General features: G+C 41.4%; 2 protein-coding genes across 13 annotated transcripts in view; one reads left to right on the top strand and one right to left on the bottom strand.

Moving 5' to 3' along the window:
• map4k5 (mitogen-activated protein kinase kinase kinase kinase 5) overlaps nucleotides 1-495 on the bottom strand; it is a 34,910-nt gene extending 34,415 nt beyond the window's left edge. For all 10 annotated transcript variants that reach the window (XM_086158129.1, XM_086158138.1, XM_086158146.1 and 7 more), the window contains exon 1: nucleotides 256-495. In XM_086158129.1, coding sequence (XP_086014255.1) covers nucleotides 256-363 — 108 coding nt within the window. In that variant the 5' untranslated portion in view covers nucleotides 364-495. The remainder of the gene's footprint in view (nucleotides 1-255) is intronic.
• Nucleotides 496-2,566: 2,071 nt separating this feature from the next.
• atl1 (atlastin GTPase 1) overlaps nucleotides 2,567-17,122 on the top strand; it is a 23,627-nt gene continuing 9,071 nt past the window's right edge. The window contains exons 1-12 of one of the 3 annotated variants that reach the window (XM_086158095.1): nucleotides 2,567-2,890; nucleotides 7,161-7,411; nucleotides 8,880-9,014; nucleotides 9,318-9,422; nucleotides 9,540-9,590; nucleotides 11,749-11,805; nucleotides 11,928-12,020; nucleotides 12,142-12,280; nucleotides 13,247-13,374; nucleotides 15,855-15,911; nucleotides 16,087-16,158; nucleotides 16,233-16,664. In XM_086158095.1, coding sequence (XP_086014221.1) covers nucleotides 2,851-2,890; nucleotides 7,161-7,411; nucleotides 8,880-9,014; nucleotides 9,318-9,422; nucleotides 9,540-9,590; nucleotides 11,749-11,805; nucleotides 11,928-12,020; nucleotides 12,142-12,280; nucleotides 13,247-13,374; nucleotides 15,855-15,911; nucleotides 16,087-16,158; nucleotides 16,233-16,664 — 1,560 coding nt within the window. In that variant the 5' untranslated portion in view covers nucleotides 2,567-2,850. The remainder of the gene's footprint in view (nucleotides 2,891-7,160; nucleotides 7,412-8,879; nucleotides 9,015-9,317; nucleotides 9,423-9,539; nucleotides 9,591-11,748; nucleotides 11,806-11,927; nucleotides 12,021-12,141; nucleotides 12,281-13,246; nucleotides 13,375-15,854; nucleotides 15,912-16,086; nucleotides 16,159-16,232; nucleotides 16,665-17,122) is intronic. The other 2 variants (XM_086158076.1, XM_086158086.1) reach the window with 2 other exon arrangements.

Genomic DNA, 17,122 nt, shown 5'->3' with positions numbered 1-17,122 from the left:
TCAAAACCACAACAGTAATGCACTCGGACTGTTTTTGCAAGCGTGCATCTTCCTGTGGTGTTATGATCACGATAGGAGCGGATGCATAAATTGTACCTTATAAGGGCTACCGACAAACTGTTTTTATGTCACGGTTTCAAGACTTTAGCGGCAACATAAACAAATTAACAAGGACGATGAGTTGGTTGGCGATTCGATGGTAAGCCGATATACGTATAGCGCTCGTGGCAGCAATGTGGGAACCGGTTACCATACCTTGTACACGTCTCCGTAGGTGCCACTTCCCACCCGCTGGATCAGTTCAAAGTCGTGCTGGGGGTTTCTTCTCTGGATCTCACCGCTTGGCCGGGGAAAGATATCCATGGTAGCTTCGCACAAGCAAGCCTTTATTACATTTAGGTGGCTTGATGAAATCTGGTGGCAGTTGTTTAGATGAAGCAAAATGGTTTTCCAATGTGTCAACCTCTGTTACTCAGTACGTCCTCCCCACAGCTCCATGACCTGAAGAAGAGGAAAACAGGTTTAGGTTGAAGAGTAACAAGCTGCTGTTGACAGGCAGTAAATGATCACACACTCTTTTATATATTACATATAAGAATAAGAATAAGAACAACTTTATTTATCCCGAAGGAAATTGTTGTGCCAGAGTTACAGGTAAAACATAACAGTAATAAATAATAGTAGAAAATTGTAAACAGTAAAAAAAAGGGGGGGGGGATAAGAAATACAAATAAACTATTAAGTGTCTAAGTAACATGTCAAGGCTATAAAGTGTCTTAAGGTCCTAAGTACCAGGAGGTGAAAGATAAGGAGTGCACCAGAGTATGAAAAAATATTGCACATGCAGCTATTATGAAATGAAATATTGCACAGTTATGAATATATATACAGATACATTATTACGATTTACAGTAAGTGGGTGAGATTTTTTTATGGTTTTAGATTTTGAGATTCCCTGCGGCTGAAGCGGGAAGAATTAAAAAGTCTGATAGATTCCCTGCATATATATATATATGAACGATAAGATACATTTTATTGATCCCCGTTTTGGAAATTCTTTTGTCAAACCAGTGTAACAGTTACAGTGTCATATATATATAAACACACATTATGAAAATATATAAGATAAGGAATATTGAGCGGGTACAAGTTCAACAGCACCACAAATGACAGCATTGAAAATGGAACATTAGTTCAAATCAACAACTGATGATGTCCACCAGTTTTTGTTCAAACAATAAATAAAAAAAAAAAAAAAAAAAAAAAACTCATCAAGTGAGGATTAACTGCAAAGATTCCTGCACTGTAAAGTCATCTCATAAATTCTCATTTATATGTAAATGCATACCCTTAATGCACACATCGGAATTGTGAGAAATAAACTTTGTGTCACATTCTTTGACATCTGTCATACAGCACCGAGTTTCCATTCTCTTATATCGATGCACAATTTAAAGTTACTACGGTTAAGATATAAGCATTTAACACCAAAGATAGCTCGGATAGCACTAGCTTTTGTTTCACCTTAGCTGGACACGCTGGTAAATCCAGCAAATAGCCGGTGCCAAGATCACCGTGGATGTGGATATGAAAAGGGCGAGTTTGTGGACTTCGCATCCAACCAAGTCGGCTAATGCTAACTAGCAAAACGTTAACTTAGCTTCAGCGCTGTGATTGTTTCCTAACATTCACTTTTCCTACCTCGAAATACGAAAACGACTCCTAGTTCGACTGGCATTTTAACTCGGGCTGAAATATTTGCGTCGAATAATCGTACAAAAACGCCGAAACGTCCTCTTTGTTATCAGAAGGGAAACAGCGGTAGTAAACTTCAGTTGGCTCTCACTTGGTCTCCTTCGGTGCGAAACTGCAACACGGACGTTTCAGTCGGTCCTTGTCCTCAGTAGAATTACAGCATCAAGTTGACATGTCATGTCCTTCTGAGGGCAGTTTTAGACAAACGTTGGATTCATTTTCCCAACCTCTCTGGTGAACTACACAACTATTGTAAACTATTACTCTTAAATGTGATGCCTCGTCAAAAAAAATCAACCCGGGGAGGCAACAGTCTGTTGCTAATCTCCGTAGAGTCAGAGTTACAGGATTTCAATGCGGCGTTCATGAGCATTCCGTAAAAAAACCAATCACAAAAATCGACAGTGTAACGTTAAATCAAAGAAACGGTGTTTAAAAAAAACTGAAGGAATTAGATTATTCACAATTCAACGGTGGATTTATAATGACTTCTTTTCGGGTGAAGTTTTTCAACATCTATTCAAGCACCGTGACCAATACATCACATGAATATTAATATTCTCAATGAAACATATCACATTAGTTTCAAGGTTACGAAAATGTTCATGAAGGTGGAAACATCCTCGACTAAACGACGATTCGTTAAAATCTTATTTATCAGCAACACAGGAGGAGTCGGCAAAACCGGTGTTCATATTTCCGACGGTCTTTGAACGCAGCATCAGCTTCCGTTTCTGCGCGTTTACCGCCACCTACGGCTTCCAGCGTGAAGCCCATCCAGTGCGTTTACCGACGCTATTTTTTCTTGTTTTATTTATCTTTTTATTATCCGAATGTCAACCGATTCTTATTCAAATCCCCCGTTCTGCAAAACACCCTCCGGATGAAGACGTAAACAAAAGCACAACAGCGCCCCCTGGCGTCTTGCGGTGCCAAACGCATGACGCCCCGCGATAAAAGCTCCATCATCCTCCCTGCGATCCAGCATCGTTTTGCCGGAGATCGGACATCCCTCCAGGACCCGCAACACCCATGACTACCGACTAGAGGCTCCTGCATTCACCGACAAACCGAGGGGGATACACGGACATCATCATGGCCAAACACCGTAAAGAAAGAGACAGCTGGGGTGAGTGTACGTACATTTGATTCCTATCACGCAACATTGACGCACATACATTGCGTGTTTTTGCATGTGTGTGTGTGTGTGTGTGTTATTCCCCATCGAAGCGAAGGTGTTAAGAACGCGCCCGATTATTCATTTAACGCAGGGGCGATGCTTCTTTTCCTTTATTTTTCTTTATAAGGTATATGTTTGACACAGTGTTTGCAGTCCGATGCCTGCAGGGTGGAAATAAATATATCGTGTGTGTGTCTGTCACTGCAAGGATATGGGCCCTGTATTCATTTCACTAATGTATCCGTTGAGTCCAAAAGATGCGGGAAATAATGCACGACATGAATTGACAACAATGCAGGATGTGCTATCAAGGTGGTCCAGAATCCCCTCCCTCCTCCTCCTCCTCCCGTCAAAAAGGCCTGAAAATGCCCCTTGTGATATTATGGTATTTATCACAGTGGTGTTCTCTGGTGCACGGGGTGTGAAATTATGTAATGTTGCTTCAATAAAGAGTTCCTGGTCTCCGTCATCTTTATTTAATCTAATACTCATCGAGATTCCTTCTCCACGATGCAGATGAGCAGCGTCCTAATTGTCCCTCAAGCTGACCGTCAATGAGATATTAGAATTTTTTTTTTTTTTTCAAAATAGAGGGGAAACCGCTTCCTTGAAAGGGCAGCTCCGCGCTCAGACTAGCCGGACCTCTCCGCCCTGGGCGAGGCCTTCAAGTCACGGTGACTGACTCCTGCCCTCCAGGCCTGTCAGGGAAAACCTTCGATGATCCTTCCTTAAATAATTCACCGTGCGTCCTCGGCACCATCTTTGAACGCACTCCCTGCAAGTTTCTTCGTCTGTCACCGCCGCGTTTAACAGACTGAACAGGCGTGTTTGATTTGAAGGTTTAAAAGGCAGGAAACCCTGAATTCTTGAAAGGGTTCCTCGCAGGGGCCGCCGTTTTAATAAAACCCCAAACACGGTTTTCTCCTTCAGATTACAATAATCTCACATTGTCAAACGTAACATCACCTTTTCAGTGATTTCTACTATTTAAGAATTATTTTTTTAATCCGGATTTTGCTTCATTTGATGGAATTTCCCGCTCATTTCGAGGTACTTACGGTTGACTAAATAAAATAGCCCGAAAACACGGAGCAGGCCGATTGGAGAGCCTAAAATGCCCGGATGTGTGAATGAGAGCGTGAATATTCGCGACCGATCCAGGCTGAACCCCGCCTCGCCCAACGCCAGCTGGGAGAGGCTCTAGTTCCCTCAATGCCACCCCAGCCGTGCCGTCCCCAGTGCGGGATATGGTATCCTTAACAAATGAATTATAAATAAGCCGATTGTCGTGAAATTTCGATTATTTTTTTCATCGGTTGGAATCTCGGGGTTGTTCACCTTGCAAACGGCCCAACAGTGCCTGAACGCTCGTCTTGTTTGTTTCTTTTTTTCAATGCCTAAATGTTAACAAACTTGCATTTTCATACTGAAAAATATAGGTTTGGGAAATTCTGTTGAGAAAATAAAACTATTTTTCCTGGAATGCTTTGATCTATTTCACTGATTTTCTTAGGGATTTTTTTTTTTTTTTTTTAGATGCTTCCTACCAGTTGACTTTAGGGATTTTATTTTGAAATCATTTCTCATGAGACAGGGTTGCAAAGCCATAAAGTCCTATCAAAATTCAATTTTTTTTTCTAAAGTGTTGAGAAGGGTCGGCGGTCAATAGTAATGTTATTACGTGAGACTCGCTCGTCCTCCATTACTCACTAGATATCATCAGTGGCAGGAAGCAGGTACTCGGTCAAAAAACTGTGGCTCAGTCGGACGCTTTTTTGGAAGCTCGGCGGTTTGATTCCCGTCCTGACGCCGAACCTCAAGATCCTTCCGATAGCCTGGTTAGCGCGTTGCATCGGTGTGAATGGGCGATAACGCGGGATAAACCGCTTCATCCAGTATAAAGCACTTCTAACCCGCAAGGCGTGAAAGCGCTCTATCAGCGGAAACCATGACAGTTATTCATTTTATTTAACCTTATTACTCTTTCCAGGTATATTTTTGCTGAAATGATTCCTTACGTTTTATTACACTTGGTGATTTTGCACGTCGCCCCAGTCAGCGCTGCGTCAGCCTCTCTTTTGTTTCAATATTTCTTGATTTAAATCGCTGAAGAAACTCCCAACGAATTGTTTTTCTCCGCTTTTCAAATCAACTCGAGGTTTGATTACGTTCTCTTGTTTTTGTTTTGTTTTTTTAACCTACAAGAAAACAACTGCATGACCTCTGCTCCAAATTCTAGAAGAGAGATTTAACCCTCTTATTATGTTAAGGGTCAATTTGACCCATTTCACCCATTGACCCAATGGGTCAAATTGACCCTTAACATAATAAGAGGGTTAACTTAATATAAACTTTATTGACAAATTCCTTTGTCACAGCAGCGTAACAGTGATAATATCAAAAAATAAGGAAATGAATATGAATATGGATATAAATATAAATATAAATGGAAAGACAGGAGATAGCAAAACAAAAAAAAAACACAAATAAATAATGGGCAACATCAAGGAACAGCAAGGGTTAAAAACACACAACCAGAACTAAACAACAATATAATTAAACCTAGAATTAACACTGAGTATATTTTATTCAAACACTCAGGTCCCTCAAACTTTTTTTTTTTTTTTGTTGTTTTTTTTTTTGTTTTTTTTCCAAATGAGCCCCTTCTCCATCGCTGCCGTCCAGTTTAATGTATCTGAAGATTTTATCCGTCAGTTTCCGCTTTGAGTTTTTTGAGTACAGCTGCATTTTCTTGAGCGATTCGGAGGCCGAAACGCCTCTGGTCTGGGCATCCGGGCGTCCAATGCGGCCGGCGTGCCTCACATGAGGCAGCAGAGAGTGGAAACACACTGAGTCACTGCCTGGAAAGCTCTGGAAATGATCTCAGTGGACGCACACAGATGGGACGATCGCAGGGCCGTGATTCATAATTATTGTTCACGGGCCTCGGGCGGCTCCATCGACCGCGGGCGAAGCAGGAAGCAATAATCGGCTGGACTTTTACTGTTTCCGCACCTGAAGGATGAATTACGGTTCCTAGAAAATGAAGATAATGGACTGAAGACAGCGGCGGTGCTTCGCCCAGGCCTGTCCAATGTCCGGCCCGCGGGCCAAAGGCAGCCCGTGTTCAAATTCACACCGGCCCGCAGCCTCTGGCGTAAAATCAATGATAAAATCAATTTTTTTTTTCCGTTTCGTATTTTTGATCTGAGTCCAAAATCTGAATAATTAAAAACATTGCCTTTCTCCTTTTTGATAAGGAGTAAGACAAATGGCTCAGTGTTTTGTACTTCTTAATAAAATCCCTGTTAGTGTTATTTTTCTGTTCACGTTTTGAATTTAGAAGCATTTAATAGTGAATAACATGTAATGTTTCAAATGAACCCAGATATGTTTAATCTTTCTGAAAGATTAGACAGAATTTTTTCACATTTTATGTGGTCTTCAAATATGAAAGACAGTGATTTGGGTTAAAACATTGGATTTGTGTTCTGACAAAAAAAGACAAAAAAAAAAGCATGCCATTTGCAATAAAAAAAATGTCATGAAATAATTTGTTTGCATTTAGCATTAGCATTGTACCTCACCAAATATGGCCCTCTTTGGAAAAAGTTTGGGCACCCCTGCTGAGCCCTTTGCCTCACAGTAAGAAGGTCCCGGGTTGGATTCCGACAGGGGATCCGTGAGGAGCTGCATGTTCTACATGGGTTTCCTCCAATGGTCCAAAAACACGACTGTGGGTTCCTTGGAGACCCTAAATTGTGAATTAGAGGTTTTAAGGTGGAATGCATCTATATGTGGCTCTGGGCAACCGGTCCGGGATGAATCCCGCTTTTCGCCCAATGACAGCTGGGACAGCAGATTATGAGTGATTGGACCCAAAACACATTTATCACCTTTCAGCTAACTTTACAATAACAAGAACGATACTCCGAGAACGAGCGCAACAGCAGCAAAAGCCTGAAAACAGTGGCACTTGTTTTTTTGAGTCACGAAAAAAGCCGTGATCGCAATCCGGTCAATCATTTTCTCCTCCTGCGGTCAATACATCTGCATTTATACTCGTTTTTTTTTTTTTTTTCATTATTACTGCTTAAAGCCTAAGGTGTAAGGGAAGCCAGAGTTCTGTTTGCTGCCGATGCAAACAGTTCGACTTTTTCTTTGAAGGGAATGATTATTTAAAGAGGCTTACCTCTTCATGGAGTCGGTGTCTCCTCTTCTGCAGGGTCCCTCAGTGACAAAAATGTCTACGACTGGAGCTCGGAGGAGGAGGAGCCGGACCGTCGAGCTCGGCCCATCCAGGTGCTGGTGGTGAAAGACGACCACACCTTCGAGCTGGACGAGGCGGCGCTGAGCCGCATCCTGCTCTCCGAGGAGGTCCGGGACCGCGAGGTGGTGGCCATCTCTGTGGCCGGGGCTTTCCGGAAGGGGAAGTCCTTCCTCATGGACTTCATGCTGCGATACATGTACAACCATGTAGGTGTTCAGATGGGAGCGGTTCAGCTGCAGTTCGAGGGTTTAAAAATGTATTAACTTCCGAATGAATATTTAAATGGAACCTCGAGACCGGTGACGTGAGGTCAGGAGAGGCAGGTGAGGCTCTGCCTCACCAGTCATAATGTGAAACAAAAGCAAACAATGATAATGTAAGATAAATACGAACATTTTTACTCTGATCTGATTCATAATGGTATTTTCTATATGATCCCAATCTTTTCTTTAAATGTTCTCAAGTACAAATCTCTGACTTTGCGCATTTCCTGATCATCCGAGCTCACCTCTGCGCATGAAGTCCCTCACAAACTGGGCTGCATGGCGCCTATAGAATATTTGTAGAAAGATTGATTATGTTATGATATACAACGCCACCTTCTGCAAGCCGTGTAATGTAGCGTAAGTGTGCGAAACAATTATTCTCGCTGATCGGAAAATAAACCGTAGAGCAAATTCATGAGGTGAGGCAGACAGTACTGTGCCTCACCTGAAGGGGGCGTATGTGAGTTGGCAGCTGTCCCTCGAAAAGTAATGTAGGATGAAAGAAATAAGATAGATAAAAGAAATCAAGGATCAGAGCTTTTCGTGGACTTCATATAGAAATAAAGAAAAGACCACAAATTGTTTTCAGTTTAAAAAAAAACTCAAATTCTTACATTTGTAAATATCGTTCCAAAGGAAGTCTCAGCGGCCGTGAACCTCATCGCACGCCACTGCTCGAGACATTTTTGCGTCCTCGAAGGAGAAGATTGATGCCCTTTTCTACTCCGTATGTTCAGAAGGGAGCGTTTTAGTTTAGCAAACTGAATGGGAGTCTATGGAATCAGAAGATAGCCTCGGTCAAAAGTCACTAAACACACATTCTGACACTTATGCAACCCTGTTTTGACGAACTTAGTGATTGTTTCGTGAAATCTGACTAATCAGGAAAACTCTGCTCTGAAAACAACCACTTTAAAAAATAAAAAACTTGTCTTCTTTACTTTTTTTCATGCGGACACTTAAGAGCAGGAAGTTTGATTTTTGTGAGAATCAACATCATTTTGAACTGTGAGTTCGATGGTTGTCACAGGGAGAGCGTTTCCGCTTTGCTTAAAAGACGACCGAGTTGTCATTTTATATTTTTATTTGATCCGTTTTCCAGCCTCCCTGTGAAAACAGCAGTGTTTTGAAGCAGCATGAATGTGTTTTTAATGACTTTTGACGGAGGGAGGCCTCCAATCCTGTCGCGCTACCATCAATAGCGCTAAGCTAACTATCTCATCACGGTGGGAAAATGTTAATGTAGGAGGAGGTAATGTTTATTTATGCAAAACCACGAGTGGTTCAAGGGGAAAAAAAAAAAAGTTGTCGGTTTTAAGAGTAAATAAGAAATCAAGGTGAATACATTTAGAAATTTTTGCAAAAAGCGGAAAGCGTGGGCTGATCTGTGTTACTTGTTGACGTCCAGGCTTCGGACGTCTGGCTGGGCAACTCGGACGAACCCCTGACCGGCTTCTCCTGGAGGGGGGGCTCGGAGAGGGAGACCACCGGGATCCAGATCTGGAGCGAGGTCTTCCTGGTGGACAGACCCGACGGAACGAAGGTAGAGACACGGACAGAACGGACAAATCAGTCGTTGAATATTAAAAAAACGATCCGAGGTTATATAATACCTTTTGCTTGTAACTTAGAAAAATAGTCTCCATTCATAGGAGAACCACTTGTCCATGTGTTGGATGTACAGTTCCTGAGATGTGACGTCCCCGTATGAGGACATTTAAAAACATTTAGAAAGTGGTTGTTAATCCACCCGCCCGTCCAGCTCCGGTGCAGCTTCATATTTGAGTCGTGAGGAACACCTGGAGGAGCTTTCGGCTCAGCTCGCCGCCTCCCCCGGTTTCCTCAGGTCGCCGTGTTGCTGATGGACACGCAGGGAACGTTCGACAGCCAGTCGACGCTGAGGGACTCGGCCACCGTCTTCGCTCTGAGCACCATGATCAGCTCCATGCAGGTACGAAGACTTTTCTTTTCCATTCATAAAAAAAAAAAAAAAAAAAAAAACGCTTAAGCTCATCGTCTTTTCTACGCGACGGCATTTAAACGTCTTGATTCTCTCGGCTCATTTCAGGTTTACAACATTTCGCAGAACGTACAAGAGGACGACCTCCAGCACCTTCAGGTAACTATCAGCCTTTCCATTTCATCGGCCCGAGGGGCTCGGTGATGTTTGCAGACATTTCTTCTTCTTCTTCTTCTTTCGGCTTTTCCCTTCAGGTGTCGCCACAGCGAGTCAACTTTCTCCATCTAACCCTATTCTCTGTATCTTCCTCTCTCACACCAACTACCTTCATATCTTCTCTCACTACGTCCATAAATCTTCTCTTTGGTCTTCCTCCAGACCTCCTGCCTGGCAGCTCCACCTTCAGCAACCTTCTACCCAGATCTTCACCATGAACACTCCTTTGTTCATGTCCAAACCATCTCAATCATCACTTTGTCTCGGTCATACATGTCCTGCACCCCTGTGACAAATTTTTCTTTTCCTTTTGTCTTTTCCCTTCAGGGTCGCCACAGCGAATCCACTTTCTCCATCTAACCCTATTCTCTGGATCCTCCTCTCTCACACCAACTACCTTCATATCTTCTCTCACTACGTCCATAAATCTTCTCTTTGGTCTTCCTCCAGACCTCTTGCCTGGCAGCTCCAATTCCAGCATCCGTCTACCAATATATTCTCTATCCCTCCTCTGTCCATGACCCAACCATCTCCGTCTGGCTTCTCTGACCTTCTCTCCAAAACATCTAACATGTGCCGTCCCTCTGATAGACTCATTCCTGATCCTCTCCATCCTGGTCACTCCCAAAGAGAACCTCAACATCTTCATCTCTGCAACCTCTAGTTCTGCCTGCTGTCTTTTGGTCATTGGAACAGTTTCTAGTCCAAACATCATCGCTGGTCTCACCACTGTCTTGTCCACCTTTCCTTTCATTCTGGCTGATGTTCTTCTATCTCTTCGTACCCCTGGCACTTTTCTCCACCCATTCCAACCTGCTTGGACTCGTCTCTTCACCTCTTTTCCACACTCTCCGTTGCTCTGGACTGTTGACCCCAAGTACCTGAAGTCCTCCAACTTCTTGATCTCCACTCCCTGTAGCCTCACCGTTCCACCCAAGTTCCTCTCATTCACACACATATATTCTGTCTTGCTGCGACTAACTTTCATTCCTCTCCTTTCCAGAGCATACCTCCACCTCTCTCGATGTTCCTCTACCTGTTGTCTGCTCTCACTACAGATCACAATGTCATCCGCAAACATCATGGTCCATGGGGATTCCTGTCTAACCGCATGATGTTTGCAGACATTTGCAGATTAGAAAGTACACATTTTCCTTCTTTTTGACGAAATCTTCTCGTCTTGACAACCGGACTTCTTCACTGGAAGACGCTTCTCCATTCCCATGATCTGTCGGGAGCTTCCAAAAGTGTCTTTGGGTTACGGTGGCGTCTTATGTAAATGGAAGAGTTGATGGGTAGAAAGTAGGTCTCGTTAGCTGGGCGCAAAAGAGCAACTTTTTGGGATTACCTGGATTGACACGTGAACAGGTAAAGCTAAACAAAATCTGTTTATCACGTGGACTATCGCTCGTTTGTTGTTGCCTTCCTCAACAACAGACCAAAGAACATCGTCATACTGTCTGTTGCCGATGTTTCGGAGAACTCAGAAGGGTGTTCAACAAACACCTATACATTTCAAACCCCACAAAAACTTGTGCACCCAAAGGACAAAACACCCAAAATATGGTGTCTGCCGTCACCGGCGCTGACGATTGTGATGACGTCTTCGTCGGAGAGACCGAACAACCTCAGCGCAAACGGATGGTCCGACTCAGGACTCTACGGTCCACCTCCAACAGGAGGACATTCGTTTGAAGACATAACGCCACACTGGGACCAGTTCCAAGATGGACCAGGACCATCAGTAACACCACCAGAACCAGCTTCCAACAGGATCCAACAGGTTTCACTCCGTTGTTTAGCTTTACCTTCACCTCCAGTCCAGGTCATCCCAGAAAAGTTGCTCTTTTGACCTTTTCACCCCCGTTAGCATAACGGCCTCCGTACACCTCGAGCTGAAACATCTTCACATGAAGAAATCCAGGTCCAGAAGGTTCGGATGAGAACTCGCCACGACCCGGACGACCGAGAACCTCCACAGACACATTTTCCTTCCTCCGGCTCCACGTCGAACCTCTAGAGGGCGATGGCGGGTCGGAAAGTATGGTTGCGCTGAGTAAACGTTACCCCTAAAAGGAGATTTTTTCACATTTCGTTTCAGCTTTTCACTGAATACGGCAGACTGGCGATGGAGGAGACTTTCTTGAAACCTTTCCAGGTACGTTCTGATCTTCACAAACCAAAACAAACCGTCGTGGCTGTCGTGGCGTTTGAGTTTCAGATGTTTGTCTCCTGAGTTACCCTGAATTTCTGAAATGAAAGGACGATTTTCCTCCCCAGTCCATGATCTTCCTCATCCGAGACTGGAGTTTCCCCTACGAGTTTTCTTACGGACAGGAAGGCGGCATGAAATTCTTGGAAAAGCGACTGAAGGTAAGTTAGCAGATATGGTTTGGTTACGAAACGGAGGATCTGGTGGGCGGCGTGAGATGTTTTTTTTTTTTTTACATAAATCGTCCGATGCGTCAGAAAGCGGTGCGTTTTCTCGCCGTAGATTTCAGAGAACCAGCACGAGGAGCTGCAGAACGTGCGGAAACACATTCACTCCTGCTTCACCAACATCTCCTGCTTCCTGATGCCTCACCCGGGGCTCAAAGTGGCCACCAACCCGCACTTTGACGGAAGAATCAAAGGTGCGTACGTGCAGAATGTCGAGTTTCCCGCATTAAAAAAGCCTCCATTCACAGCAGAAATAGAAAAAAATGTGAAATTCATGTGAAAAATTCATGGTCACCTTCATGGCTACCTGACGACATCAATGTTTATTATTTATAATGATTAAGTGGAGAATTATTATGATTATAATTTTTTTCTTATCACCATCATCATCATTATTATGTCAATTATCTGTATAATTGTATTACTATTCCTATTACTATTATTGTTATTATTGCTATATTATCAACATCATCATTATAATTATAATTATATGTATAATGATTAAGCAGAGAATTATTATGATTATGATTTTTTTATTATCATCATCATCATTATTATGTCAATTATCTGTATTATTGTATTAATATTCCTATTATTATTATTGTTATTATTAACAATATTATTAATATATTATTAATAATAATATAATATTATTATAATCATATTATTATTATTATTATCATTAAATTATTATAATATATTATTATTAATATATCATCAACATCATCATTATAATTATAATTATATGCATTCTTATAAGCATTAATAATATTAACGTTATTATTATTATAAATATATGTATATTATATGTATCATAATAATCTTCAACATCATCACTATTATTATGATTATTTGTAGTGTAATTATTATATTACCATAGTGACCCCAGATTATTTATTTTTATTTTTATTTTATCTTATTTTTATTTTTATCTTATTTTTATTTTTATTTTTATTTCAGATTAAGAAATGGGTTACGTATGTATTTTTATCTACGCTGTTTATCATTTCAGCTGCTAAAAGTGAATCATTTGATAAAATTCTTCTGACTGAAAGTCAGAAGTACATGAAGTATCATATGGACAAAACATATTTTATGTCATTTTACCGTACAGTTAAAAATCAGGTATCTCAGGTCCTCACCGCTCTCTCCTCATCCAGAGATCGACGGCGAGTTCATAAACAACCTGAAGGTTCTGGTCCCGTGGCTGCTGAGTCCCGGCAACATCGACGTGAAGGAGATCAACGGCAGCAAAATCACCTGCCGAGGCCTGCTGGAGTATTTCAAGGTCAGAGCGCCGCCGCCCACACATTACATTACATTACATTACATTACATTATATTACATTATATTACATTACATTACATTCCAGTCATTTGGCAGACGCTTTTCTCCAAAGCGACTTACAAAATGCGCAATTCAGTCACCGAAGATCCGAAGTACAGCGATCCCTCGCTATAACGCGGTTTACTTTTCACGGTTTCGCTACTTGACGGATTTGCATGGTGCATTGTGTTCTGCGTTCTGATTGGCTAAAAAGTCACTTCTTCTCTACCTGTGCGTCAATAACGTTGCAGTTTAATATGTACACGTACGTAAAACAGCTTGCCGAATTTACATGACGTACGTGCAAATTCTCTTGCAATTTTGAGTTTCTCTAAAACCCATAATGTTGACAAAACGCTCTGGACCGACAAAAGGCAGCGGAAGATGCTATCTATCGCAGATAAAGTTAAACTTCTGGACATGCTAAGGGAAGCTAAAAGCTATGCAGTTGTGGTCGGCCTTACCGCGAGAAACCTGTGTGCGATAAAAATAAAGAGAGAGAATAGTAAAATTAAAATAAAAAATAATAGTAAATATTAAAATATATAAATAGAAATAAAGTGAAAAATTAGGAAAAAATATATGTAAAGTATAAGAACAGCTCAAAAAAGATAAAGGGAAGTCTTAAATAACACCAGATGTCAACGAATGAGGTATTCTTATGAATATTCATGAATGTGCCGGCAACAAAATCACACTGTGTTCCCTTTATTTTTTGCAGCAGTGCATAAACTTTGCATATATTTTTGCATGCTTTTAACTTTATTTATATATATATATATTTATATTATATTTTATCTTTTTTTTTACCTTTAAATTTTTTTTATTTTTATTTTATTTTATCTACAATATCCAGTATTTTATTCTTCCTCACTTGACGTCTGGTCAATGCAGAAATATTTTATTTGAGTTGGTTCATTTTAAAAATGTTGTTTTAAAATTTGATCATTATGGCAATCTTGTAACATCTAAATAAAACATATTCAAATATTTAATATTTAAATGTTTTTAACATTTAATATTTTAAAATGACAGCACGGCAGAAAAAGACGGCATTTTCAGTTGAAGTTTGGCGTCAGTTTTTTCATAAATACGAGACGGACTCAGATAGACATTGAGTGTTTTGTTTTAAAGTAACCTTTTTTTCTGGGTTCAATTTTTTTTTATTTCACGCAGAAATGTCATTTCATTTTCTCAGCAGCTGTTCGTTGATTTAAAAAAATGTTTAAAAAAATTGCTGCTGCTCAGGAAGTGTGCGAATTTTCAAGTAAGACCGACAATATTAAACAATAAAATCACTTAATTTCTTCTTTTTAATTCAGTTGTTCTACTGGGGTGGACTAATGATTAATAAAATACACCTTACCATTAATGCCACTTCTGTTGCTGCATGGTTTTGCTGATGACATACAAAATAATCAATACATTCATTTGATCATTAATGATTTGATAGTTGAAATAAAATGCCCAAAAATTTAAATAGCAATTTTAATTCAGTATTTCTAATCCATATTGAATTTAGAAACTCCTTATTTTTTTCCTTTTGTTGAATTTCGTATGGATGATGACGTACGAAATAATGTCGGGACATTTATATGATCATTAATGATTTTAAAGTAGAAATAAAATGCCCCAAAATTTAAATGTTTATAATATAAAGATTTAATATTAATTGAAATTTTCATTTTGTATAATTTACATGATGGTTAGTTGGCCCACGCGTAAAAATTAAATTAATGTGTAATTGCAGCTCAGTTGCTCCAAAGCTCAAAGCCTGTGGAATAAATATACAATTTGAAAAAATACATACAAATCATGAATTACTTTTTTTTTTTTTTTTTAATAAAAATGCATAAAAATTCTGTATTGTCTTCTGTTTTAGTCAGTTTTACAGCAGATGGCGGGTCTGTAAACAGCATTTTTACTTACCCGACACCCTCGTCAGAAAGATGATCAAAAAAGAGAAAACTGGACACAAAGTGCAGGGTTTTCCAAGAAACACGAACCACTTCTTATTTGTTGGTTGAGGTTTATAAGAAGTTATAAGTTTGCACTTTTTTTCATGGTTCTCAGGTTGTTTGTTTTTTAAAGGAACAGCTGATGACGTAGAAAGATTTTTATCATTTAGCTGTTCTCCTTTACACTAAAACAGGAAACATTCGAGATGAGAACTTTATTTATCCCGAAGGAAATTGTTGATTTGTTTTGTTGAATTGTTAATTTGTTGAAATTCAGACTTTGTGTCACTTCTAGGTAATTACGCTATGTTTTTACTGGTCCGGCTCCCAGTATGTGGACCAAAATGAGTTCGACACCCCTGATTTATACCTTCTCGCGTTCAGAAATGTCAGCTAAGATTGATCTGCCAGCCAGATGTGGTCATTAAAAGATCCAGATGTGGCCGGCGAGCCCAGTTCTGAAGCGTCCCTCTGTCCCCCTCAGGCCTACATCAAGATCTACCAGGGCGAGGAGCTGCCTCATCCCAAGTCCATGCTTCAGGTGAGAAACGCGCTCTCCAGTTTTACCTGCAAAGGTATGATTGACCGCTCTTGTTTTTGCTCTGTATCCACGGCGACGAAACAAAGTACTTTTTACCTCCAAGTTCTCTGGCTTTGACTCCTGTTCCCGGCGAAATCCTCTCCGAAACGTTCAAAGTTCCCTCCTTAAATCTCAGGCGACGGCCGAAGCTAACAACTTAGCCGCGGTGGCGGCCGCTAAGGATCTGTACAACAAGAAGATGGAGGAGGTAGGAGCATCCGGGAAGCGCGGGATGTTTGCAACCGTCCGTCCGCTACAAATGTCTCCGCTCCCGTCCGGCAGGTGTGCGGAGGCGACCGTCCCTTCCTGGCGCCCAGCGAGCTGCAGGCCCGACACGGCGTCATCAGAGAGGAAGCGCTGCAGGTCTTCAAGGGCGTGAAGAAGATGGGAGGCGAGGAGTTCAGCCGGCGTTACCTGCAGCAGCTGGAAGGGGAGATCGACGAGGTGTTCGTCCAGTACATCAAGCACAATGACTCCAAAAACATTTTCCACGCCGCCCGCACGCCGGCCACGCTGTTCGTGGTCATCTTTGTCATGTACGTGGCGGCGGGCATCACGGGATTTGTTGGCGTGGACATCATTGCCAGCCTGTGTAACATGATCCTGGGCCTGGCGCTGATCACGCTCTGCACCTGGGCCTACATCCGCTACTCCGGGGAGTACAGGGAACTGGGCGCCGTCATCGATCAGGTGGCCGGAGCGCTGTGGGATCAGGTAAACATGTCGATCGCCTCCTCGCTTGTTCTGGTCGGGCGTATTTCCAACGTCGGTTTGTTTTGGTTTTTAATCTCGAGTAACGTGGCTAATCCATTAGCATGTGGGTAAAAAGTGTTTTTCAATGGCGTTTTTTTTTTTTTAATTAAGAGACATGATTTATCAAGATTATCAAATTTGTTAATCCATAGTTGTTCAACTGACACACACACCCACACACACACCCATCATAGAGTTCTTTAGAATATTTCTCAGCAAGGCCAAGTCCAGGTGTTCAACAGCGACCCTCTGCTGACAGGTAGGTGATACCTTTCTTTCAGGCTTGTTTATTTATTTTTTTTAGAATAATTGTTTTGTCATATTTAGAAAATGTCGTTGTTGTTGTTGTTGTTGTAGTCAATTATTTTGATCCTCACAAGTGTATCGCCTGTAGAACATGTCGCTTTAGCGCCCTCTTG

Source organism: Fistularia commersonii, chromosome 1, assembly GCF_037954325.1.
Source record: "Fistularia commersonii isolate RoL2024-O1a breed Wild chromosome 1, RoL_Fcom_v1.0, whole genome shotgun sequence".
NCBI lineage: Eukaryota > Metazoa > Chordata > Actinopteri > Syngnathiformes > Fistulariidae > Fistularia > Fistularia commersonii.
Note: the sequence above shows the minus strand (reverse complement) of the source record. Positions and strands in the feature narration are given on the sequence as shown.